This window comes from Orbilia oligospora (assembly GCF_000225545.1).
Source record: "Orbilia oligospora ATCC 24927 unplaced genomic scaffold scaffold00188, whole genome shotgun sequence".
Taxonomy (NCBI): domain Eukaryota; kingdom Fungi; phylum Ascomycota; class Orbiliomycetes; order Orbiliales; family Orbiliaceae; genus Orbilia; species Orbilia oligospora.
In genome coordinates, this window is record NW_011645745.1 from 1,119,411 (window position 1) to 1,146,750 (window position 27,340).

General features: G+C 44.8%; 5 protein-coding genes across 5 annotated transcripts; all 5 read left to right on the forward strand.

Annotated features, from left to right (window-relative positions):
* Nucleotides 1–1,702: 1,702 nt before the first annotated feature.
* Nucleotides 1,703–2,891, forward strand: AOL_s00188g331 (uncharacterized protein; the record flags this gene model as incomplete). The annotated part of the gene is made up of 4 exons (XM_011128579.1): nt 1,703–1,921; nt 2,027–2,232; nt 2,312–2,523; nt 2,590–2,891. 4 exons carry the CDS (start codon nt 1,703–1,705, stop codon nt 2,889–2,891), a joined length of 939 nt encoding a protein of 312 aa, XP_011126881.1.
* Nucleotides 2,892–4,389: 1,498 nt separating this feature from the next.
* Nucleotides 4,390–8,520, forward strand: AOL_s00188g332 (uncharacterized protein; the record flags this gene model as incomplete). Its single annotated transcript, XM_011128580.1, has 1 exon — nt 4,390–8,520. The coding sequence occupies one exon, from the start codon at nt 4,390–4,392 to the stop codon at nt 8,518–8,520; it is 4,131 nt and encodes a 1,376-aa protein (XP_011126882.1).
* A 1,365-nt stretch (nt 8,521–9,885) lies between these two features.
* Nucleotides 9,886–17,427, forward strand: AOL_s00188g333 (uncharacterized protein; the record flags this gene model as incomplete). The annotated part of the gene is made up of 3 exons (XM_011128581.1): nt 9,886–11,164; nt 11,272–11,367; nt 11,459–17,427. The coding sequence occupies 3 exons, from the start codon at nt 9,886–9,888 to the stop codon at nt 17,425–17,427; spliced, it is 7,344 nt and encodes a 2,447-aa protein (XP_011126883.1).
* Nucleotides 17,428–23,382: 5,955 nt separating this feature from the next.
* AOL_s00188g334 (uncharacterized protein) lies at nt 23,383–24,897 on the forward strand (the record flags this gene model as incomplete). The annotated part of the gene is made up of 1 exon (XM_011128582.1): nt 23,383–24,897. The coding sequence occupies one exon, from the start codon at nt 23,383–23,385 to the stop codon at nt 24,895–24,897; it is 1,515 nt and encodes a 504-aa protein (XP_011126884.1).
* An 803-nt stretch (nt 24,898–25,700) lies between these two features.
* AOL_s00188g335 (uncharacterized protein) lies at nt 25,701–26,972 on the forward strand (the record flags this gene model as incomplete). Its single annotated transcript, XM_011128583.1, has 1 exon — nt 25,701–26,972. The coding sequence occupies one exon, from the start codon at nt 25,701–25,703 to the stop codon at nt 26,970–26,972; it is 1,272 nt and encodes a 423-aa protein (XP_011126885.1).
* Between the last annotated feature and the right edge of the window lie 368 nt (nt 26,973–27,340).

Below are 27,340 nucleotides of genomic sequence, written 5' to 3' on the forward strand. Positions count from 1 at the left end.
ATTTTTTTTTTTTTTTCGAAACAAAAAAAATCTTTGATAAAAATTGAATTATATTAATTTTGTGTTGATTTTATTTTATTTTATTTTATTTTATTTTATTTTATTTTATTTTATTTTATTTTATTTTATTTTATTTTATTTTATTTTATTTTATTTTATTTTATTTTATTTTATTTTATTTTATTTTATTTTATTTTATTTTATTTTATTTTATTTTATTTTATTTTATTTTATTTTATTTTATTTTATTTTATTTTATTTTATTTTATTTTATTTTATTTTATTTTATTTTATTTTATTTTATTTTATTTTATTTTATTTTAGTTTATTTTGTGAGTTTCCGAACTTTAAAACTGATTTATCAAACAAAATGGTATGAAAAAGAACAAAATTGTGTTGTTCTGTTTGAGTTTGTTGGATTTGTTAAATTTTTTATTTTTGGTGCCGGGGGCCCGCTATTTCGCGCCATAGCAGGGGATAGCACCCTGCATGCTAAACCTCAAATTCCAACACGGGACACAGCTGCACAGTGTGTCCTGCAAAGCGGAGGGTTCAGCCGCACTTAAGCACTTGATTCTAGGTGCATATGCGAATGCAGTCTGCACGAACTGCGACTCCGATTACGACCTACGTACCGCCTTGTCCTTGTCCCTGTCCTTGCTCGAGAGATGGTTGTCCAATCGATAACGTCGAATATCATGCACTCCGTTAAGGCTGGGATGAAGACACCGATAAATTGAATTCGCTGCAGATGGCTGATCGACCTAAGGCTGGGATGTGGAGGAGGGGTTTTATGATGAATCAGGCATTAAGTAGTGGTTTATACTTAAGTAATCGTGAAACTTTGTTCATTTTCAATAATTCAGGCTAACCTTCGTAAAACTAGGTACTCCCACCTAATGTGCACCCGTTTTTACATCATATTGTGGAATCTTTACTCAAGAACAAAAGGGTGGTAGGGCTGAAAATCTAGAAACAGTTGACGGCTCGGCTGTTTCCTTATCCTATGTATCTATCTTAGGTTTGCGTAATTACCGTGAGGGGTAATTGGATCATTACGTACGGAATGTCGAGATTAATATGGGGACAGCTTACGGCATGCAGCAGCAGTTGAGTAGTAAGTTATCTGAGGCTTTTGGCGGCCTAAGGATTTTCTTTTTTCATGAACCCTCGATCTTCCTCTGTCCGTTGTTTAGCAGCGAGCCGATTGGTGCATTCGGAGTCTGCCACCACTTCGGATCTAAAAATGACTCGAAGTATAAGTTAAGTAGGTAGCTACCAGTGTTGGAAGAGGGGTCGGAAGCTCAGCCGGGCAGTTTCAGTGCAAAATTTGGTCATGTGTCTAGATCACAGTGCTAGATCCTGCGAATGATTTGAACGAGGCGTGGGTTCTGCAGCTAGAACTAGATTTCGGCGGACAGCTGAAGTTTTTTTTTGTGGCTGGCTCTCGTCTTCGAGATGACCACATTGATTTATTTTGAGAAGCAAATATTTTTGAGCACGTATTCACGATTATACAAGTCGACATCGAGCATCTAGTGGGGTATGAGTATTTAATACTTCCTTCTGGAGATCTTTCTAAAAATCGACCAAGGTAAAATATCTCCAAATTAGAATCCTCGAGCTTCTGCAATACACCTATCTATTTTCTTCCCAAATAGTTCACTAGAACCCATCAGATACTCTACCCTTATACAACAAAATGGCATCTGCTTCTAATCCTGTGACATCGGTCGTGAACCCTTTCAATCAAAAAGAGACTCTTCTCTACTATATCACACCGAAGCGTCAACTGGCCCTTGAAAGATGGCCTTTAGATCCTGGTGCTGCTAGTAATCGTAGATTGCACAATGATAATGGAACTATTGATGGTAGATTTGCAACTCCTGGTGTTCTTGCTACTGTCGTCCGTCAGGGTGTGGTAAGTATCAATTTATTTTAGCCCCTCTCAGCTGGCTCTGCATTATGTCAACGTGCCTTATTTCTTTAGTCGGACTAACTTTGACATTATGACTTGATATACTAGATTACAGTCTATGGCTTCCTTCCCGCCAGTCAATTCGACGCATCTGGGACAGACGACTCTCCGAAGACGGAAGTTAACTATGTTGCCCAGTTGAGCCCAATTGTCAATCCTGTCAAGGCTGGAGAAGATATGCAAACAAGTTTGTTCGGCCTAGCTGCAGCGGATGATGGCGATACTACTACATGGATCTACTACACCAAACTGCCGTAAGTGCTGTCAAGAATATCATGGCAGACTTTCCCATAGAAAAGTCTAGTAGAGACTAATAAGAGATGATCATGACAGAGCGCCAGGAGAGGACCCAATCATCTACGAGAGCACCATCAATGTCGACTCAGCTCAGGCAAATCCTCTGAATAAAGACCTTCAGCCACTCGTCAACTCAAAACTAGCCGTCATCAAATACCCAGAATCTGATGATCGTATTCTGTTCTACCAAGATAACGACAATGATAACAAAATCTACGCTTACTTCCCAAGCCGCGACGAAGATAGCTGTGGGTACCCTATTCTTCGACATTTTATGAAGCATATAGCATAAGCTAACTTTTTACCCGCTACAGCGAAAACTCTCAACCGCTCTGCCGCATTCCCAGGAACTCCCTTGGCTGCAACAATCAGTGGTTCAGGCGATAGTCTTGTGACCTACGTCTATTTTGTGGATCCATCGAAGGATCTTGTTTGCTCTATTAAGAGGGGGGGCATTGATGGCAAATGGGAGGCCCCAATCCTTGTTCCCAAGTCCAAAAAAGTTAATGCGAACTCGCAATTGACTGTGACTACGGATTCTAAGCATAATCATATTTTCTATATTGAGACAGGAGGCAGGAGTTACACGGAGCTCGTTCATACGTTGGTTAAATAAGGGATATTTCTATTAGAAGTCGATTGATTGCGTACTCGAGTTCACTCGGGGCAATTTTGATATATTTGGTAGAAGTTAATGTCTGTAATGCGAAACTTACAATGTGATAAGTTCGGATCCGTGCAAACAAATCTTTAGAGTTCTATATGTTTATAGTAGACGTTCTACGAATCCAATAAAGAATGGGAAAACCGACTACTGAGGGCTGCAGAGTTTCTGATAATGGTTACCATTTATTCCTCATAGACGCAAATGGCGCCCATATTTATTCCCACCATCTATAAAACGGGCCTAAATAGGGTGGGGAGCGGGGTAGGCTACGAATTGTGCTCATAGAAATATGCACTAGGATCATAGCGAATAAAATTACAGGCATTCTTGTCTCGTACCCAGGCCTGAAAGCAAGCACTCTTGCATGCACTATTCCTATTTTCCGATAAGAAAAATCATAGCGGTCTAGAAGACCGAAAAATACCAAGTCCGAAATGGCGACAGCTATACTGCGGCTGAGTTAATGATCTCAATTGTTCAAGACTGAATTTACCCTGTCGCCTTCATGCAGATGTACATGCACTATCGCACTCGGAGCTTCTTTTGAACAAGCTTAGTTAGAGCCACCGTTTCTGATACCCCTGTCATTTCGCTTTCAGGGGTCTAAAAGCTTAACTTTTGTTGCATCTTTGGGGCTAAGAGAACCTCGAGTTTCTAAATTTCTGGACCCCCCGTGTGATGCTAGCTGGGCTTGGCTTCGGGTTTGATCCGCCTTATGAGGATATGGTCATGGGAGCCGTAATTTCAGCTTTATGCACAGACACATCGGCTGTGTAGCTGTTTTTTTGGAGTAGCTCGTAACTGGGCCTAGCTACCTTGTCAGCTTGAGAGTAACTATGGCCGAGGATTGATTTTCTTCGGGTAATATTGTCGCCAAACTAGCTTTTGGACGTATCCTGCAGCCGCAGTTTCATCCTTCAGGGAATCACCTGTGAACACCTCATTCTCATGCATCATGCCGGATCCGTTTGACTTTGTCCATCCGTGATGCACCCACAAGCACAATTTGCCTCACATCTTTTAAAATGTACCTGTACGAAAGTACTGGTACCAAGACGCGAACTTTGGAGGCTGTAAGGCCGAATGAAGCTTTGGTCCACGAATGTATAGTATTAAAGTTGTATTCGCTGTGTCGAGCAGCTCGTGCCTAGGTGTGCCAGAATACTCATCCAACGAGGTCCCTTTGGTTAGCGGTCGCGACTTCGTCGTTTCTATCTTTATTTTTAGTTGGCCTTGAATCAGGGCAGCCGATGTAGGGCCAAGAATCCTGAACTTAGCTTCATTAAAAATTTGACCCCACGACGTCGAATTTTACCTATATGTTCATTAAAGACGCGATTTCGTAGATTTTAGCAGTAAGTGACTATCGCACAATCTATGGCCCTTTATTGAAGTACTGATTGGGACAATTGGGAGTTCAGAAGCAATTGGTGGTTTACAAGACAAAATGGCAGAACCGAAAAATCTTCTCATCCCAATGAAACTAGATGCTTTCGTTTTCAACGAAGCAGTGTGCAATGGAGGACCCAAGGACGCCAAAATCGCGCCTATCATCCAGCCCAACTATACTTCTCTCAGACTCAACGACTATTTGGTAGAACCAGATATTCTAGATCATACGGACCTCCACAATGCATCGCCTGCGGATCGCAATTCTCGGTTTACAGATTTGGGAACAAATTTACCTCGAACGAATAGACAAGGCGTCTATCTTCATTGGCTACTACCACGCCCATATCGAGGGGGAACAGCAGCGACAGAATCTTCTAATCAATCGGAGAAAGCCCTTCACAAGAAAGGTCTTCGGGTCCAAGATGACAAGAACAAACAGGTGGATGTAAGCGCACCTCAGTTTCCGGCAGTACCCAACCGTTGGTTGGTAATTCGAAAACTCGACCCGAAGGCGAGTTCCACGGTGCCTACGAATACTTCGATCGCGCCTGTCCAAGCTTGGGTGGTTGAAAGTGACCGGCGCCATAATATAGACAATTTGGGCGCCAATGTCGATCTTCAAGTCGATGTTGCTCCGTTCATTACTTCTGTCCTACAAAACAGCCAAAGTAGTGAGGATATACGGCTGGATGAACAAGCCGAAGTCTTTATTGGTTATAGAGAAGATGCTTCGACTTGGAAGGAGACATATAGTGCAAAGCCACGAGTTGGCTTGACGGTTGCTAGTAGTTCAAATCAACTTTTTCCAGATCTTCAATATCATTGTGGAAATGTCTTTTCTATGCTTGATACATTTGAATATGCTGAAAATGGAGCTAAGAAAACGTTGGTGTCAGCGAAAGCTGACTACTACGTTATTGGTTGGAAAGCCGAATCCGCGAACGATATCCTCTTTTCTGACCCAAGTCATGCGATAAGCCGGCAGGATAGATTAGCCGCATTGAATATGCGACTCAATGACCAAGAGAATGCCGTAGGGAGCATCGCTGACTGGCTGAAGTCTACTGATTCTTCCCGAACGCTCTGTCATGGCGCCATGTATGACGTCGAATGGAAGGGCAGTGCGCTCCCTACAACCGTCCTGGCGAATAAATTCTCAGAGAAACTCAATGAAGATATGCCAATAGCAATTGGAACAACCCCGATGGACTCAATTCTGGCGTATGTCAATGCGCATCACCAACCGGATGGCTCTCTAGCAGATAATCTTAACAGTTTAGCTCCATTGCTGCGGGCGCAAGATGATTCTCTGGACTCTCTTATTTCTGCGGCGGATGAGGTTCAAAGCCACAACTTTGCACACTTTGATGGCGGATCACAGTTCACCTTTGCGGATACGGAAAACGCAAAAGAGCCAGCTAAGGCCCCGTCTGATCCGGATAAAAAAAATATGAGGGAACTTAATTCTGCACAACGGTTTCTGGATGCCATTTTAAGGAGAATGCAACAACTTAGGTGGAATCTGTTTTCCGTTTGGTGGAAATTCATATCAGATCATGATAATCTTAATGGCAGAAGAGACGACGCTTACAGGGCGGAAGTCGCAGATATTAATGATTTACTCACAGCCTTAGCAGCCGCCCGAGACAACGTGCAGAGGCTTATAAACGGCTGGATTGGTGTAAATACACAATCTCTCAGGTCGAACCCACAGTCACAACGGATAACAGAAATCGATATCGAAGCCCGCTTCGGGGTCCAGCCGAAGAAAGGTACCCTTATTCGGTTTTCACAACAAAGAGATCCGACTCTTTTGATCGGTGGAGTCGGATCTGGCTGGCCTCGCGATTTTCAAGATAAATTACTGGCTCGACTGGATAATCAAGTCATTACTCAACCAGATAACCCCGAACTTGGAAAGCCCTATGGTTTGGATTGTCTCCCATCCGAAATTCAAGGTAGTGGATCTTCTGCCGTGAAAGAATTCTTGCTGCTCGCTCAGAAGACCTCCTTTGAGGAAAGCCCCGCTGGAAAATACTTTCCACTATATCACGATGGCCAATCCTCAGACAGTCCAGGCCCCACAAATCCCTGGCGAGATCGATGGGCTTCTACCCAGCCGTGGTTTCCACTCTACGTGGAATGGGAAGCGGAATATACCCATATCCCTTTCGCTTCCTGGGAGATCATGGAACGTCCTAGCAGGTTCCCTCCACCAGATAATAAATACACGTATGGGCTCATCCTCGATGTTCGGGATAAGTACAAAGAAGATGTACGACTAATTTCTGGTCGGAACCTAATACTCCCGCAGCCGAGCTTCAATCTTAAAGCTCAGATAGAGCAGTTGTTCAGCAGTGTACCTCCCACAGAATTGGACAAATACCTTGACAAAACCCGGCGCGAGGACCTAAAGAAGAATCTTGACAAGATGGCGTATCTTTCTTGTCCACTAGAGGGGCTGACCCACCATCTCACAACGACGTATAGCGGTAACCATGTAAAGCCGCTAGTTCGTGAGCCTGGAGTCGCCCCGAGGCCACTTAGGGATGCAAGAGATGCTGCTATCAGGATAGGCCTCACTATGGAGAAACTAGCTCTGATTGATAAAGAGTCCGATCCGACTCCTTACGGTCCGAACGGCAGTCTCCTCGATCTACAACTTCCCGCCTTTAAGCCGGCTACACATGGCCAATTACGGTTTAGAAAGATAAATATAGTTGATAAATTCGGCCAAGCAATCCATGCGATTGATCCTAAAGCAAAAGAGGGTAGTCTTCCTGTGTATCCTTGCGTCAGCGAGTTCTACTCCCCACAGCCCGTTTCACAATCGAAAAATATACCAAACGTAGTAGATCCGTCAAGGTCTGATAAACCGGGTCACTGCGAATTCATCCAACTCCCGCCATATATCAACCAACCTGCCCGGCTGAACTGTACCTTCGTCATGCATGACGAAAAGGGAGAGGCTGGGTCCTACTGGCGACCTTCCCTGGAATGGGAGAATCCGATTTGGGGGTGGGTAGTGGTTAACTATGTTGACCAAGGGCTACAGCTATATCAACCCGACGGTACATTTTATAGAGAAGTAAGGGTAACACAAGGTACCAATGGTTCTACGAAATGGTTGCCGTTCGATCACCAGAGGTCGGCAACTGAAGGAACAAAATCTCAGCTTGACCGACTCATCGATGAGTTGTTGAGTAAGGATCAGATATACCTTCTATCTTTCGTTGATATGATCACGGATGCCCTGGACAGAACGACTGTGCCGCCTAGTTCATATGGTCAGTTTGTCAATGCTTTAGTCGGACGGCCATTGGCGCTGGTAAATATGGGATGGTCCCTTGAGCTCGCGACAGCTCCCAAAAAGACACAATCCACGTTGAACAATCAGAAGAACTTGAGTAATCCATGGGGTCTACTCCCAGATCCCCAAAACCTCAAAGTTTATTCTTTCCCTGTTAAGTTTGGCGATAAGGGGCGGGCAAATGACGGTCTCGTTGGATATTTCAATTCTTTCGACCAATTCACTCGCCGTCCCGACGACGACCTTCAGCTTAAAAAGATCTATACATATTTCCAAAAGAACCCACCCGATGATCCTGACAAGAAAAGCCCCATCAAGATAATCAATAACGAAAACTATCCCCATTTTAAATGCTGGTGGCTCGACCTTAACGATAAAAACGCAGGATTCCTTGCAAAAGATGGACATCTAGAGTTTGAAAGGCAGAGAAACAAAAGACTTCAAGTCTACGGCGCTTTAATTGATCCTTTCCTTCCGGTTACAGCATACACAAGTCTTCTGCCGGTCCAATCTTTAAAACTTCCAACGTGGACATGGGAATCCGCATTAAAGAAAATGACCGGGTTCTTTCACGCAGGTCCCATTATCCTGGATACCGATATTCCGGATTTCATGCCAAGTAAAAAGCTTAGTAGCGAGGATAGTCAGTATCTCAAAAATGAACCGGTTGAAGCCACGGCGACAAAGGTTCCGGCGCTTCCGGTTGCTGATTGGGCTTGGCTTCAGCCGTATACAGAGGGATTCATGGCTTTGGATATTAGTAAGGAACAAGCGAAGTTGAACCTTGAGAAGGGGCCGAAGACAGCGATTGAAGGTTATTTGCAGATGAGGGCTCCGATTGTGGAGGATAAGCAGCCTAAAAAAGAAAAAATATGATTTGGATATCTCTGTGGGTGATAACAAGTGGTGTAATAAGTTATAATTCTTTCCTTCCTTGGTACCATAGATATTTCACGAATTAATTGCAATATTGTCTCAATGCATGTTTTTATATTTATTTTTTATTGTTTAAGGACGATGGCAGCCCGATAGCGAACATCTGCACAATATCTTGTAAGCCTAGCATTCTAAGGAACTATTATTTTGCATGTAGGATTAGAAAAATGTACAATAATCCTTAGGATATCTTAACCGTCAGGTTTTTGCAAGTCAAAACCGGTCGACCCCGCAAGCTTAAGCTCTGCGGATAGCGACTCTGAGTCTTATTCCCGCAGAGGTTTGTGCTATCCCCAATCTCAATAATATTATAATTCGAAAGGCTTTCTTTGATGTAGCGGTACTTTTCCAAGCGTACCATGTCAAGACGAGGGTTTTCCCATCCCGCAGGAAACCCCATGCTTTATGATCATGCATGTGCGAATGTCAAAGCGGGCTGGAAGGGCTGAACTTGCAGGGGTCAGGGCCAATGGCAGCGATTGCATTAATGCATGCAAGAGCCTAACGCTTTACCACAACATTACCACAGGGCTGATATTGCGGGTTTTTGTCGAGCTTCTGGTTTCGATTTCGAACAGGGCCCGGTTAAAATTTGAGTCCTGCTGAAGTATCACGAATCGAATTTGGTTGTTCTACTCAAAGATGGCAAAGTAAACCATGCGGAAAGTGAAGGGGCCGGTGGTGTCTGGTCGGTTGAGAGCCGAGAGAGAGTCCAGCCGTCGAGAGGGGGACTCCATGGTTGGGAGCCATGGCGCCAGCATTACGCCAGGATTTCTGTCTTCTATCCTGTGTTAATTTTCATTGGACATCACTGCTGGATTGTACCGAAAATAACTCTTGCTGATAAATTTATAAAACTAAAAATTAAAAAATACGAACAGAACAAAATAAGAGAAAATAACAGTCGAAAGTTGATGTTTGAGCGAAAGCTGTTTTTACTCTGGTCCGTCGTTACTTAATTATTGTTGTTGTAATTGGCTTCCTACGACCTGTCAATTCAATTTAACTTCGAAAGGTCTGGGTCCAAGGTCTAGAGTTCTCCGGTTACAACGGTCACTTTTGTCAGTCCGATTGAGTAAGAGATCTCAAGCCCCCTAAAATTCTAGTGAATTGGCGTTCTAGATCTTTTTTTTTACACTGGGAGTATATGTTACCAATTGTACCAAGCCCACGTTCCTCCACTGACCGCGATACTTCAAAGGATTAACTTGCGTCTAAGTATCGATACCGAGAGAAAGATTTTGAAAATTCGACCGAACCCAGTCCATTTTATAGCGTCCAGGCTAGACAAGGGGGGGTAGAATCATGGATTCACTTCCACGTAACGGCACATATCGAGTCCATTCATTTCACCTCAATATCAATGAAGGCGACTCTGCAATTCACGTCCTTGCCCAACATGTAGTATCGGATTCAGATTCAAGTGAAAAAATAAGCGCCATAAAGAGTGCAGTCCTGGTAGATGGTGGCCGGGAAAGTTATGCCGATAATATACCACAATGCTGGAAAATGATTAATTCGTCTCTAGGTTACGAATCTACTGGTGACGCTCCATACTTCGATGCCATTGTCATAACGCATTGGGATGGAGACCATTATCGAGGCGTTATCCAGGCTATAGCTGCTGATGTCAGGGCTCAGGTGCGGAAATACTTGGATGGTGGTCGGGGGAGAACTATAACAAGCGATGCAGCTTTGCAGAAGCTTTTCGATGACGGCGCTATCAAAGCGAGCTTCATACGATACGACGACGACGGACCTACTACGCAGATATATATTCCTTACTTTACGATACAGAAATCAGTAGCAAAAAGTAGCAAGGGAGAAGCTACCCGTACTGTTCCCAAAAGGAATACTCCTGATGCGAGGGGCCAAAGACCAGAGGATGTTTGGACACTCCAGCTAAATATCAGGCGCGGGAGGATTATGGTACGACAAGCCGTTGATATAACCTTGAATGTCAAAGGGAAAGATGTTAGCTTCTGGGGAAACATCACCCTAGGAATGTTGAGAACGGGAGAGGACTTAGTCGCAAGAGACTTTTTCACCGACGAAATGGTTATGCAACGAGACGACGCGATATCCCCACAGCACGTAGCGAATGCCCTAAAAGCAGCTAAACAAAATAGACCAGTTATGTTCTGCATTGCCGCGGATAGCTATTTTTGCAATGAAAGTGGTTGGGATGACCTTGATGAAATGGTCTGGGAATCGAGTTTACCAGAAAATCCTGGCGTCTACCTCAGGAGTCCGGGTTCTTCAAGCTCCTCCGATCAAAACACCGGAGCCGAGGATTCCATCGCCAAATTTATGAACAAGACATCCAAAGATAATCGCTCGGCACAGTTTATCACCGGCAACACTTCAGGGAATAACCAATCATCAATTGCTTGTATGATAATATGGGGGGAACCCGACAATAACGACCCGGACTCCATCAACAATTTTGTGGTAACTCATTATTTTGGAGGCGATGTGGGGGATCTGGTTGAGGAGCGATTGCTTCGATGGTCTACACTGCCCACGAGGAGCGGCAAGCGGAGGAATCCTTTAAGGATATCTTGTCATAAACTGTCCCATCATGGTGTGTTTCCTAGCGTCCGTTGAATATCTCTTCCGGCCGTTCATTATACTTTTGTTTGAAAGTGGCGTAGTCGTTACTAACAAAGTGCGGAAAACTAAAACATGTAGGGTCCAAGTTTTCTACACCTATTTATATGTTGTTTGCGTTGGACCCTTTGTACATCATCGGGCCGAATGGACTACGGAAAGGTCATAATCACGTTTGTGAGTTCGAACGAGACCTTCCCCATGATAGATATATGTTCATATAATATCACTAACTTCGAAATGTTACTTCCCGCGCGTGTCTGGATAGCCTGGGACACCCTACTCCTCATCTATGTCTGGACTTTTTGGACATATAGAATAAAAGTGCCGTTTAGGCACCATCAGCCCAGGCTATTGTGCACCAATTATCCAATATACCTTGTCGCATATGATATATACAAGACCAGCAAGGACTTCGAGGTACGATTCGTCAACCCGGGATCTATTGCCTCCCTCGATGATAATAATAGTAAGGGGGAAGCTTTCCGAGAGATTCTTGATATGCTACTAGATAGTGCAGAGTCTCAAAACAAGTTGGAGGATGGAAGACTTCGTTTACAGACTAAATTAGGGGTTTGCCAATTCCTTCGGGCCCGGTGGGAGAAATTCTCCGTTGTCCCGGCTAGCGAATACTACACACTTTCGAGGAGACCAAACATCCATAACAGCATAATGACAGCAGAAGGTCAAGGCGTTAGAGCCATTCAAATATATCAGTGGGAGAGAACTGGCATGAATAGTGGTATTTATGCCATCGGAGTAATTACTGGTCCCAAGTTAGAACTATCGGCAACTTTGGCTGAGATGAAAGAAGATCTTGAAGATGATCTCCAAGTCGGGAACCCTATAGGCGGTGGTGATGACTTAACGATTAAGACATTTGGGGAGGCAGGTCGAGCAGAGTTCCTTGTCTTAAAGCCATTAAACGACCGTACCATGCGCGCTTTTGGTACAGAAAACTCTATGAATGAACCAATGGGAGCTTATACAAACTCAACCGTTGGAAAGCTTTTGCAAATGCAGGATGACGATGACCCTGATGACGCTGAAGACGCTGGATTAGCTAAAGTACAATCTTCAAGCGACGACACACGTATGGACGTCGAGCGGCCTTCGAGGTCTGGGAGAGCGCTTTGGCGAGCTGGTCTCGATGAGGATTTATGCTATTTCGTTGCATCGGATGCAAAAATCATCAAAGATATCGCGAATAAAACGACGACCACGGCAAAAAGCAACTTAGACCTTTTTCTGGGGAAGCTTCGAACCGGGGCCATAGTGTTTCCAAACAAACTCGATACCACAGCTGCTTGGAACGCTATTGATGGTTCGGACGAGTTATATCAATGGTTCATGACAGTGCTCGGAAGCTTCTTGGACGACAAAAACTATATCCTGAAAGGAAAAGCGAGTAAGACCGATATCGTTGCGTTCAATTTCACGACTCGCCTTTCCACAGCCTTTACGAATAGGGAAGACCCATCTGCCAAAATTCCGGCCTGCCAGGTTCCCATCACTTTTTCAACCGAGTTCAATTCCTATGCATTCAGCGATGGAAGCGTTAAGTTACCAGACTGGCTACGCCTACCTGCAGATAAGACAGATAATAGCAGCACCGATACCATTGGGCCTGGTCAGATGTTGGTACTCAGTCTCGGAGCCTCAGCGGCAAACGATATGAAAGACAAAGGCTTTAGCCTCAGGGATATTTTGCAATTATTTGAGATCAAGGTTTCAAAGACCTTGCAAAAGGTTTTAGACCTTTCAGACAAGGTCACTTTCAACTTGGATGCAAGTCAAGGCTCTAAAAACACCCTCTGGTTTTTCCCGGATGCGGATTATACAACGACCCTGAGATTATCTTTCGTACCCTCCGGCGAAACAACGGGGTTCCTTAATCAGATTTTGGACACACTTAATAATGTTACTGGGGCGAAAGTTGGTACTCTCGAAATTTCCAATGTTAAATTAATTGGAAAGAAAGTTTGGACGAGGGACTGGGTACGAAGTGTCGACTTTAATTTCGCATCCGAAACGGAAATTATTTTGTTGGCGAGAGTGAAGATCAACAGTTCTGTCCAGGGAACACCGAAGTCATTGCTCTTTGATGCAGCAATAGAGCTTGGGGAAAAGGTCACTAGCTTCGTCGTAACTTTGGACCCGAACAACCAAGGGATGACAATTCCCGATTTATTGGATTTCTTGGTTTCAATGCTTCCGGTACCTGCTGATATTTCACCATCAAAGTTCCTTCCTGGGGCCCTCGATGCTGTTAAACTTCGCAGATTCATGTTCTCGTCCCGGGAGAGAGGAACTGCAAAAAGTTTCGGTGTAGAATTCCAAGTCAGTTGGGCGTCTATGACCTTACAATGCGCCATAAAAGTTGATCTTTTAAACGGGAACGTTTCGCCACATTTTTATGGCGGATTATTCCCCAAGAATAATCCAGCTCAGCTCGAAACAAGATTCTCTTTCGTTCCTTTCACGCCGTCATATGAGAGTTGGGTCGCCACACCAGCCGTACCTACTGGTGATGGCAAATTAGGGATCATGGATGTGGGGTCCGATGTTGGAGATACCAGAGCACTCTATAAAGAGATTACTGGTCTAGATATACCTACTCCACCAGTCAATCTGGAACTGATAGGGCTACAATTCTATGCTTCGAAAGAGTTGCTGAGTTTCTCGGGCACAGTTACCAGTCCTCCACCGGACGAGGGCGCAAAGGTGCCCAGGCTTAGACTTGCAGCCTGCACTTTGGATGTCGAATATAACCTTTCCCAAAAAGAATTGAATAAATTTCTATTTGTTACGGGAATTGTTCTATCCTCGCCAAGTGGAGATCGGTCAGCGAACTTTGGTCTTCAACTCGAAAAGCAAAATGCAGGTTGGCTCTTGCAAGGATACACTAATGGCCTTAGTGGAGATCTGTTGTACAGCCTATTTGATGATGATTGTAATACTGAGATTGCGAACTTCTTGAAGAACATCAACTTTAGTATTAACATGTCTTATTTCTACGGGCCTCAGGGCAGAGGGTCAAACTTTGCGCTTAAAGGGATGCTGGGAATTGGGAACTTTGACCTAGCCTACGACTACATCCACAATGGGGACACTCTAGCAGATCCAAACAAACCTCGCTGGAGCTTCGATGCTAGTCTTTCGGTAACTACCGATACTTCAACCCTTCGATCAATCCTTAGCTCGCTAGTTGGGGATGAATTAGCAAACGGTCTTCCTGGTTTCTTGGGAGATATTGTCATACTTCCCAGCGGGAAAACGGAGCTTACTTCGCTTCGAATTGTTAAGCGACAAAGGTATTTCGTTGTAGCACTGCGACTTCATCTTGCTGATGGTGCTTCAGTACACTTCTACCAGATTCAACAAAATAAGACTAGTCCCACAGATAAGAACGCTTATGACGCTAAGAGGATTGTATTATTCTCGCTGGAAAGTTTGCCCAAGATACCAGACATCCCACTCATCGGGGAGCTACCTCAGCCCTTCGATGCTCTTGACTTTAGCTGGGTTAGTAGCTCAGGAAGTTCTGATGGCTTCACAAGGGCAGAAGTCGACGAGTTGAAACTAGCGTTGAAGGAAGATGAGAAACCCCCCGGATATAGAGACAACGTCAAACCAGAGAAGAGGCTGCCGGAAGATATTCTTATAGGGAATGGCTTTCATTTTATTGTAAAGAACCAACAGGAGACAATCATTGACTATGTTTTCGGGAACAAAAAGAAAGAAGTCGAAAAGACAGGCATGGAGCTCGAAGTCGCGGGCGGTGGGTCTGGTGGTAGCAGTTATATAAGCCCTTTGGATAAAAAAATTGGACCTGTGTCTTTGACCGGCCTTGGTATCAAATTCGATATGAAAAATAGTACCTTGACGCTAGGATTAAATGGCAGTGTTACTCTTGGTCCCATAGAGTTGATTCTGATGGGATTTAGTGTCTCTTTTCAATTCGACGGTCTCACTCTCAAGGACATCACCAAAGTCAAGACTAGTTTTGGTCTTGACGGTCTTGGTGCTGCATACCAGAAGCCACCACTGACAATTGCCGGGTTATTCTTACACCAGAAGACCGAAACCGTGGACGAATATCTAGGGGCCGCTGCTATCGGATTCGAACCGTACATCTTCCAGGCGGCAGGGTACTATGGCGAGGAGACTATCAAGACCGTCTACAGGACGAAGGATCGTACGGTCACTTCGTTCTTTACATATTGTCGCTTAGACGGACCAATAGCTACCATCGGAGTCGCAGATATCAATGGCTTGACGGCCGGGTTCGGGTACAATACATTCTGTACCTTCCCCAACGCCAGCAACGTCATGGACTTCCCTCTCATTGGGGTCCCACAGTCAAATAGTGTCGTTGAAGCCATGTCTAAGTTGATAAATGGTAATCCTGCATGGTTCGGAAGAAAAGAGCACTCATATTGGTTCGCGGCAGGTATATCTGGTTCTGCACTAGAGACTTTGACGTTGAGTGCTGTTGTGGCATTGGAGTTTAATCCCCTTCCAAAACTGGGGATATTCGGTGTCGCGACCGCGGAAATGCCAAAGAGGGCGCAACAAAAGCTTGCTAGAGTTCAATTAGGAATTGTAGCGACTCTAGACTTTGGAGCTGGTGTCTTGAGTATTGAGGGACAGTTAACTCCTGCATCTTTCGTTCTCGATCCTAACTGTCATCTTACTGGTGGATTCGGCCTGTTCTACTGGTTTAATCCAAGGGATGAGACACTCAAGGGACAGTTCGTATTTACAGTTGGAGGTTATCACAAGGCTTTCCAAAGACCTTCCCAATTTCCAAATCCTCCTCGACTAGGCTTTAACTGGAAGTTCGACTCCGCCATCAATATCGTTGGTGAATCTTACTTTGCGATCACACCTAAAGCAGTTATGGGTGGAGGCCGTCTCCATGTTTCACTAGACCTAGGTCCGCTTCAGGCATGGTTCGATGCATGGGCCGACTTTTTAATTAATTATAAACCCTTCCATTTCATGGCCGAAGGAGGAATCTCAGTGGGTGTTCGTTTCGAGCTTGATCTTTGGTTCGTTACGATTACTATTGAAGTTGATATCAGCGCCACCTTGTACCTTGAGGGTCCACCAGTGGCGGGTACCGTTCATGTCGACTTCTGGGTCTTTGGCTTCGACATCGATTTCGGAAACAAGAATTCCGGTGCTCTTGCTAAATTGAAATTACTAGAGTTCTTCAGAATGGCGCTTCAACAGGATACTAAGACTCCCACAGCATTCTTAGAGAATGGAGAAGAAGTTGAGATTTCAGAGGCCGATGAACCTGCAGCTCACGTCTTCTCTTGTACGAGCGGATTGATACCAGATAATAACTCTCCAAACGATACAAGTGGAACACCAAAACCCTGGACAGTCCGTGGTGCAATATTCGCCTTTAACGTTTCCTGCAAATTTCCGTTCAGAAAGGGTAAAGTAATCACCGCTATGTCCGGCGCCGACGATCAGAATTATGAGTTCAGCGCAAAGTCAAAGGATGATATCTTCGCAAAACCAATGGGATTAGTAATACCCCTCGAGACGTCCGATGTTCAAATAAAAATTGAACTGTTGAAGCCACAGGCCCAAGGAATTGATACCAAGGATGCGAAGCTTCCGAAGTGGGACAAAGTGGAGACGGCGACTAGTCAACTCCCCTCAGCGCTTTGGGCGAAATGTAAGCAACTTGCAGATGCCTTCAATTTCCATAAGCACTCTAATTACATAGCTGACCCGGGAACCGCCCCTCGTCATATAACTCTAGACGCCACCGATGAAGACCCAACGGGCGGCCGAAACGATCAGGCAAAGCTCCTAAACAGTAAGCCCGATGGTGCAAAAGACCTAACTACAGATATCATCCTCTACGCCCCTCAATCACTAAAGAGTGAAGACAAAATTCCTCGTTTCGATATCACGAAGGCATCGGAACTCCTGGCCGCGAGTGTTGAATTCCCAGAACGAGAGAAGGAATTAAAGAATTGGAAACCAAAGCTCCCGTTGACTTCGACTCCATGGTCAGATGTTAAAGCGAAATGGGTCACTCCGGATCTCGGCACCGGTGCAGGGAAAAGTGCGGCGGCAATCTGGGCTAATATGCTGGTGTTTGGATGGGATGCTGGGGATAAGTGGAATGGCGCGCCACCTGTAAGCTTGGTAACTAAATTGGAGGAGATGTACACGGAGAAGCCGTCAATGACACAAGAAGGCGGGGTATAATAGAGGTTGAAGTGAATCGCTTATTAGTTAGGAGAGAGGAGTGGAGTACGTCAAGTGGGTACTTTTTTGTTTTGTCAAATTTTAAAATTGTATAAGTCTTTTGCTATTAGTTAGTTGGTTGCAGATATATTGCTTTGTGCCGTTCAGAACAAGACAGAACCGAAGCTTCATACAAACAAATATATATTCAAAACCTATTATGATATAGTCCTGACTACGGGTTGGGTATGCCTTCGAATTTACGGATAGAATTAAGGCAATCGCACCCTTTATTTTATAATTTAAAGTGTAAGGGCTTGATTCCACTTAGAGGAAACATCATCAATTGTGATCCTCTAAGACCTTAATCAATTATTTCGCAGGAAAACCCCAGTCCATTGCCATGCCTATGAATATCTAACATGTTGGAAGCCCTTCGAAGGATGCACATAAGTCTAGCTAATTGATTGTAAGTTGGACCAACACTTATTCAAGAGTGGTATTTCCCAAAAATCGAAGATCGATGACAACTTTTTTCTCAAAAAGGCATCGAATTCGAAAGCCGACAAGGATGCGCTGTCTCAATAGTTACACACTGCAGTACTGGGGTCGGTCGAACCGCAAAGGCTGGAAGAACCACATTTTATTAAAAATCCCTTTGAAATGTTTGGCCAGAGTAGCGAGTACGAGACCACGGGAGACTTGCAATTGTTTTTCAGGGAACATCTTCTTATTTTAATTAACTACAACTGAATTTGAAACTGTGCGACAGGATACTATGATCCCACGATTATAGGAGCAAAGAAAGGCCTGTTAAGTTAGTTACGCCGTCTGTTGGTCCAATCGTAAAGGGATAATCTTTGGGCTGCATTGATACCGTGGTAGAACCCGTTAAAGCAATTGTGTCTACAGTTTTTGGTCTATTGCCCAGGCTTTTGTGATTATCTCTCGCTTGACATATCGATAGCTAGGAATCAAATCAATACCTTCTCCCTTCGTGCGGTGATATTCGACTACTCGTCGCCCTTTTCTTGTTGTTTACCGAAATTCTCTTTCTACGTCAGTTATTTTTTTTATTTTTAAAAAAAAAGGAAGGAAAAGAAGGTAAAAGAAGAAATTAGGTTTTGTATGCACGGGATGTCAGCTCCCAACTGTTGACCCCAACATACAGACATCCACACAGTTCACCAACAAACTAGCCGTCCTACCGATGTCATGTACTTGGCTCATTTAGTCGCAGTTTTAACAGCTTGCATCCATGCTCATTTCTCCGAGCTCTTTGTCAAGCTGAATTCATCGTTGGCAATTCATTTTGAAAATCCCAAAATTAAAAGCAAGTCGAGATTCGATGCCGACGAGTATTGATCGGTACAACAGCTGCCACGTACTCCCACTCCAAGGTCCTACTTCTATTCTCTTGCTCTAGAATCATTAAGAATTCTTTCTAGGGACGCCCTCTGCGCTGGGCGAGATAAACCATAAAAATACCAGCGCTCGATAGCACGATTCGTGTTCCTGCATAGACGAGACGGCAAGGGGGAAATCAGGAACGAGCACATGTGTTGTGCCGCCTGCTAGGTCCGCTCAAATGGGCAAAAAAGCAAGGGTTCTAGGCCATCTCCTTGCAGAAGCTGGAAAGGATGGGCTCTTGGGAGCTCGACGTGGCGATGAGTTACTAGCTAGCTAGCTATCCAAGCTTGCTAAGATCGCAGATCCTGAAGAAAATTCGCGCAAGATTGGAAATTTGCTAGTCATGAAGTCATGTAAGGGCCAATCTTTTTGTGAACGTGATAGAATTGATTGTGTATGAATTTGGTACATATGTTCTATGAAGAACTTTTGGCGGGGAGAAAAGAAGAAAACATTAGTAACGGCGGTGTCCATGTGGCGGGCAAGCAGCTGGGAAATTTGGCGGGGTCGAGACATTTTGGTCGTGACCCAATCGCGTATCGAGATAGGTCGTCGCCTTTATGTGCAAAAGGTCCTTCAAGTGCTTAACGGAACGTTCGAGTACGAGCGCTATACGTTTACAGAAGTTTTGTTCTAGTTGTCCTACACAGAATACGTATTTACTGTACATCCCGAATTAGATGTTTTTTGCGATTTGGTGATGACTAGAGCCTAGACTCTTTGGATTCTTCGAAGTCCTACCAAGAGCGAGGTGGCGCTTATTCATACATCCGTGAGATGTTAGTAACTCCGACAGTTCACAACATGTCTGTATGTATGTCAATTAACCCAGAGTTAGTTGGGAATAACATCTCTTATGTTTTATGTTAGAATCGATCGATCGGATATCTGCATGTCGGCTTCTCATCCTCGTAGCATGTTTTAAAAGTATCGCTGTATCATGAAGCAAGCAAAGTCTCAAAAAATAAAGTAAAGTGAATACCCGAAATCTCTGGATGGATCGGGATTTTGATACCAATGGTATCGTGTAACCAGTATCTCCAATGACTGAAGAATCCTAATTATTCGTTGTCGACTCCTTTCCCCCTGCTTCCCTTCACCCCTCTCCGAGGCGCGACTTCATATAATAGATCAGTTTGCAGAGGTTTTGTTGCTTTTCTTATCTGTAAGACAAGAAAAGAGCTGGGTTCCTTATGGTCGGATAGTCAGCCCAATGACAAGGAATAGCTTTTCTTTCACTAACGCCGGTACCAACTTGTCAGGTCAAGGTACAGTATCTAGTATGTACCTGGGTCCGAGGAAAAGATACGGTACGTTTACATCTCCTCGCTTCCCCTATCACTAGCATACGCGCATGCATATGAAGAGTAGGTATACTGGTACCTGATATTGTGGTTTTTGCCATCGATCGGAATGTTGGGGAGGCACGGATCAATGTTTCGCGGCTCCGGGGTTCCTAAATTTGGAATTTTTTCTATTAAATTTTGAGTTCGAGCGCGAGAATGATTCTGGTAATGTCTCGCATCTTACATGAATTTTCGCAAATTTGAAGATGTCACTCAATGTAGTTCTCGACATATGGAAAAAGTCGTTTGTGGTGAAGATCAACGGTTGCGTTGTCTCATGTTGGGGAAGAGGTCAAGTCAAAGGTATCGCGGAAACTTCCTGGGCGCTGTTCCCCACTGCTCGAGGATATTGTTGCATGGTTTGGCCTATCGGCTGTATTCTCTCTTTTTTTTGGATCTCTGGTGGGACTTCCGTGGTGGAAAGGTTTATGCATCTCTGTGCTTTCGGCTGTAAGTACATAGTAAGTGCTGGATATGTGGATAGGTCGAAAGAACTTTTTGTCAATCGACGGCGAGTTTTCTGGAATTTCGTTGGGTCAACGGGAAGGATTTTTTTGGAATTGAGGGTTTTGCCTAGACCAAACTCCGAGAAACGAGACCGCGAGACGAGACGAGGTAGTAACTGGTACCTTACCTACTTATCGCTCCTTCTGAGATAAGAGGTAGCTTATAATTTCTGATTGGCGGCTTTTGGAACATTTTCCTATGTCGGATTACCAGCAGGAAAGGAAGTTAAAGCAAGGAGAGGTCGGTACCGACGGCTGTACGAGAGCACATGTTGTGGTTCGTGATCACGAGAGGAGGAGGCTGTTGAAACGGCATTGCAGTTCTCCCCGATATCTCCTTGCTTCAACTTTCTCTTTTGCAGGAATGCGAGGAATGTGGGTTCTTCAAATTGGGCCATCAATGTATCCCCGGAGCATCGCGGAATATAGATGCCGTACCAAGCTGACAGCATAGCCGAACTCGTGACGATTTGTAATGTAATATCTTGATGATATTGAAGATGTTTATTTAAAAAAAAAAAGGGCCGACGTCTGCCTTTTTTTCGTTTCACCCGTTGAGAAGCGGGAGGGAAGGCTGGTGAGGCTTGTTGTTTCAAGATATGCGAGATCCAGCGGATTTTTTCTCTCTCTTCAACATTCTCTCCTGGATTACTGCTTTAGCGAAGAGGTTCACAAAGTGATATTGGAAACAATTGCTTAGCCAGCTGAGGTGAGCGGAGATATATTTGTACGTATGTAGATAGTCGATAGCGATATCAATTTTGTCTTGAATTCTAGAAATCCTTTTGGAGAAGCCCTGGCGAGTGCATTGTACTTCGCTTTGATGTCGTTGAACCGCTTCTCCTAAGGCCAGGGAAACATTCCCTGTCACTCACGTTTCATGAAGCTCCATCAATCCTCGTGTATTGTTGAACGATCCCGGAGCCTGGAATCGCCAAGCCCAGGCCTGAAGCCGGGCCAAACTTCCCTTTTATGTGACTAAATAAGCAGGGGGGCCAAAAAGGTGCTAAAATGGCGAGTAGAATTGTCTGCCGACCCTCCGTTAGTTAGCCATTGACAGCTGGAAGCTGGGAAATTGGAAGGCAACCCTGATCTCATCGTTCCTGGGCCTTGTTTGACAAAGTCTTTCTTTTTTCTTTTAAACAAAAGCACCATCCGAAGGTGAGGTGAGGTGAGGCTTAATCCGCTTGTTTGCTGGCTCCTTAGCCCCTGCGTTTTGAAGGCCGCGCGCAGAATAACCGGCCGGACAATAGTCTTTGTTCTGTATTCTGTACGCTTTCGGGGACTGCATGAATCCATTGTCGCACAAGGTAAAAACCGACCGTCATGGGGTTTTTGAAAAGCTGTAGATCTATACTCAGCTCAGTGCGCTATTGTTACCTTGATATTTTGGCGCGCGAGTTCTGTAGAGGTGTAATTGATGGAACCATCTAGGTGCTTATTGAAGGTCAGCGGGATTTCTGATTACTAGACCAAGGAACTAATTCGTTAGTTAAAAGATGAGATGAAATATAAAGAAAGAAAAAAGAGAACCAGTGTAATAGTACCCACCTAGCTGTTACACATCCAAATGGCCTGGCCTGTTGGAAGAGTCCTGTGCTCATCTTGGCCGTCGACCTGGTTTGTCATACCGATATTGGAATCCTTGATGATTCCTTTGACTAAAAATGAATTTCTGTGTCTCCTCCTTTTATCCCTCCCGGGGAGAAGTCATGCACGAACCCACCTCCACAAATGTTAAACCACGAGGGTTTGTTTGCACCGGTACCTGGCCGCCGCGGCCGCTGCAGCGGTTTCCTTTGGTTGGTCGGTTGGTCAGAGCATGGGTACTTTTAAGATTCTCTTTTAGCCCCGAATGCGAGTGCTAGGTCGCTAATAGCATACATACCTACTTTTGCTTAGGGGAGTTAGTCCCCAGCTGCCCAAATGTCGCTGGATGTCTCGCTGCCCCTGAAGCCTTATGCGGATATATAAGAACTTTGGGTCCCCTCCGCCATCGACGGGGTCTTTTTTGTTTCTGGCTTCTCCTTCTCACCCATCAGTCAGGTCTTTACTGTATCCTGCTTTACAATTGCTCGCCCTGGTGCTTGCTCACATTCCTTTCGTGTCGTTTTCCTTTCTCCGGTCTTTTTAAATCATTCGAATTTCTTGTGTAATATCTGCAGTGCAGACAGTTCCAGCAGTAGAGTAGCCTAGTCTATCTATTCAGATCTGTAACCGACCAGCGCAGTGCTGCCAGTTAGCCACAGAAATTCGCCTGCTAAAAGCCGCCACATTCCTTTGACAGGACAACCAGCAAACCAAAATCGAAAAAAACTAAAAAGACCGACCTGATCGTCTCGAAGACCCTTTTTTTTTAAAAAAAAACTCCTCGAAAACCCCCGACCTCATCTTTTTTTCCCGGGTGTATTTGGCTAGTTAGATCTGAAGAAGAAGATATCTCCATTTTGTTTCGCGGACTTGTTCTTGGCCCTGCAAAATATCCAACGTCGTCCAACACAAGTTCGAGATATTAAACCAGCCTCCTTTCGCTGCAGACGAGCAAGCTCTCGTTCTATCCGTTCCTTCTTCTTCCTTCTGTCCTCCATCCCTCCTTCTATTCACCAACATCACCATCGTCAACATCATCAACATCATCATCGACCTGCCTTGACATCCTCATCGACTACCATCATCATAGTCAATCACAATCTCTTATCGACTTCTTCGTCAAGATGAAGACTGCTACTTTCATATCCCTCCTTGCTTCGGCGGCATCGTTCTCCGGTGTCGCTAATGCTGCTTCGAAGAAGCCAGGCCGTACCTTTGGCACACTGAGCTTTGGAGGTGGAAAAGAGTTGACCAGATGCCGTCTTGATCCAATTGTTAACCCCGGCGGTGTAGCCGGGCATATGCACTCCATCTTTGGAGGCAATGCCTTTACCGATCTGATGCCCGGTGACTATGCTTCGGCACATTCCACCTGTACCACTGCCAATGTTAAGAACGACCATTCGAACTATTGGGTACCATCCCTCTATTTCAAGAGCCCCGAAGATGGTACATTGTATCCTGTCGAACTCTTCTATGCGAAGGTCTACTACTTTTTCGAGGCCACCAACGATGACATCAAACCTTTCCCCAAGGGCTTCCGAATGAGAGCTGGTGACCCAACTCTTCGTCATCCTCCAAACCCTGCTCGCAACAACCTCGATTCTTCCAAGGGCCCAATCACCCCGGCCCAATGGACTTGTCCTCGTGATAAGCCTTCCACTCCACTCTATCCACCAGAGTCCGATGGAACCAAGGGTGTTGGTGTTCAGGATCCAAGCAACGGCGGCCAAGGTTGGGGTTTCCCTGATCAAGAGTGCGACGGATTCGCTTCTCCTCTTCGTGCTGATGTTCACTTCCCATCTTGTGTTAACCCGGACCTTGACGTTGAAGACTGGAAGAACAATTCTGCTTACCCAAGTAGCAATGGTCAAGGTGGTGAAGACTGCCCTCCCGGTTGGATCCACGTCCCCCACGTCTTCATGGAAGTCTACTGGAACACTCTCAAGTTCAAGGATATGTGGCAGAAGGGAACTGGAAAGCAGCCCTGGGTCCTCTCCAATGGTGACACTACCGGATACTCAGTTCACGCCGATTTCATCAACGGATGGGATTCTGCTACGCTTGCTTACCTCATTGACAACTGCGACCCTGGACACGCTGGTCTCGCTTCCTGCCCTGGTCTCCCTGGTGGTGAGACTTCTGAGGAAGAGATGAAGGCCTGCAAGCTCACCTGCCCTCTCTCTGAAGGTTCCTCCGACAACTTTGGCTCTCCTATGGCTAACAACAAGCTCTTTGGCAACAACCCCTTTTCCGGATATCAAGTTGAGGCCTATGCCGCCCCTGGAAGCAACTCCCCTGCTCCTGCTCCTGTCGAATCCAAGCCCGTCGTTAAGCCTGAATCTGTCGTCTACACTCCAAAGGCGCGTCCATCCACCACGCTTAAAGCCGTCGTCAAGCCTGTCAACACTCCAAAGCCAGTCAGCCCTCCCGAATACGTTCCTGAGGGACGTAACACCCACACTGAGGTTGTTGTTCGCACTCGTCTCCATACTGTCACCGAGACCATCGTCGTTCACGGAGTTGCAGGACCGAAGACTATTGCTCCAAGACCACGACCCGCTGCGCAAAAGAAAAAGAATTGTACGACACGTCGACCTGTCCGCCATTATCGCCATCATAAGGCTGGCAGTTACTAACTGCCTCGCTTCTATCTTGTGTGAGAACATTCTTGTAGCATATCTATTTCCTTTTGACTGATTGGTTTTGACCTCTGGAAGGGGGCGTTCTTGATAAAATCCTTTTTCAGTTTCGTTTTTTTTCTGTCCTCTGACTACACTATTACCTTTCATTGCACTATGTATTCCTTACCTGGGTATGGAAACACAGACCACTACATTCTTGTCAACTAACCGTTTTCTTTCTTTTGCTTCATGAGTGAAAATGCCTAAAACGGCTTTTACTTCTGACAATGCAAACAAGGTGTTACTGACTGTCTATGACAGAGGTTTTACCGCACTTTTTTGCTTTCCAAGAGTTCATTTGACATGATCCCAATGGCCTCTTTTATTATTCTTCTTTATTCGCGGCTTCTTTCGAAAACAATGCAGCGAGCAGCTTTGTCATTCTGCTTCTGATTCAATTGTAAATACTTATCTTCGGCTTCTTTCTTTTATTTCTTCTCGTCCTTAGTATACGAAATGTGACGACCTGATTATGACCCTTTATTTACTTATTCCCTGGTGAATTGTAAGCGTGAAGCTTGTGAACATGATGGTGATCCCCGGATATGCAGTCTATCGATATATGGTGCCATAATATAATACTCAGATTCGGATAATTACCCGAAGGAAAGCCCTGTGGGGTCTGCAGATATTCCACCCCCCCCCTCCCTACCCTCATAAGTCTCTGTTCTTTTGATTTACCTTAGCTTCACGACGATGTTATCTCCTTGATGGTGTTCTCTCGCCCGTTACTTATTAGATCAGATATTACATTAACCATGAAGCTCCAACACCTCTCTTTCTCGACGACCCTACTCATCACAGCAAACCACCCACTGGCTTCAACCTCGCCGGCGATTCTACCACGAGCAGAGGTAGTAGAGGGCGTACCGCACTCCCTGAACTTCGGTAATCCAATTACAATTTCAGCTTCTTTATCTCTTGGAGTTCCATCATCGCCATCAAAGGGATTACTACCTCCCGCGCCACCTCTATTAACGTCTATTATCCCTACATTTTCTCCTCCTGCTTTAACTACAAGTTTACTCAATAAATCATCTTCTTCTTCATCTTCCCCGGAATCTATTACACCCACACATATCAATTCATCACCACCATCATCATCATCACCATCCTCCTTCGACGATAGTAACAACCCCACCAGCGTCATCTGGATAACCCATACAGATCCACTGATCACATCCCTTCACCCCGCAAAATCAACATGGATCCAAGACGACTACCCACCCCAACCACCCACAAACACCTCGTCAAACCACCTACCCACCTCTTTTCTCCAAGATAACCACAACATAACTTGCCGAAACTTCCCAAGTCAACAGTCACTTACAATCTGTTCTCCCACGTTACTCGTATTCCTGTTTTTACTGTTTTATACGGGAATATTAAGGGTCGTTTTATATCTTCAAGAAATAAGTGCAAGACAGGTATTGGAGTTAGGGGAAGTGTTAATGGGACATAGAGACGCTAGTGGCGGGTATGCGTGGCTGAGAAATGGGAGTTGGAAGATTAGACAACAGCCTGAGTTACCGGGAGTAGCTATGATGGGACTTGAAGATATGGAAAGGATTGGTGGGGGTGGAAGTGGGGGTGGGAAAGGGTATGGAACTATGAATGGTGATGATGATGGAGGTGACTTGGCGGGGCATGAAAGGATTTGGTTACAAGATTTGGATTATAGAAGGAAGGGGGTTAGGAAGGGGAATAATACGCCTGAAGAAGTGGATACTTCTGTAACTGGATTCAATAAGGGCAAAGGTAAATTGAGGGTGGATGAGGGAGGAGAAGAAGGGGGTGGTAGACGGGAGCTGACGGATAATCAAGAAAAAGAATTGGAAAGAAAGAGAAGAGAAATGGTGAGAAAAACCCATATGAGGATGTTAGATGATACGAAGCCTAAGAGAGTATTTTATGGAGCGGTCATAGTGGCTGGCAGTGTGGGGATTGTATTTGTCATTTTGGGATCGTTGGTGGGGGTTTTGTGTAAGCAGATTTTGCGAATGGGAAGGTGTCCTTTTGAGGAGGTTTGATTAACTAATACTTAAATACTTAATTTGCAACCGGGGGATTGGTTAGAACTGGACTATAGGATTTTGTAACTAGTATCGACTGAGGTTTTGTATTGCAGATATCTGGGAGGGAGTTAATTCATGGTGTATACTAGATTAGAGCAGATTGTGAGTAGTGATGTTATTGATATTCTACGTAGATTGGCCAGTACTTTGCGCAAGACGGATCGATTAATTAATTTATTTGATTTGATTCGATTCGATTCGTGGCGGGATCTATAGGAAACCTATATACTCCGCAGGGTAGCATACGATTCTTTGCCCTCCTCCATAGTCACCAATACTATTCCCTTCTCCTCTTGCACATCCAGCAATTATCAAAAAGAAAA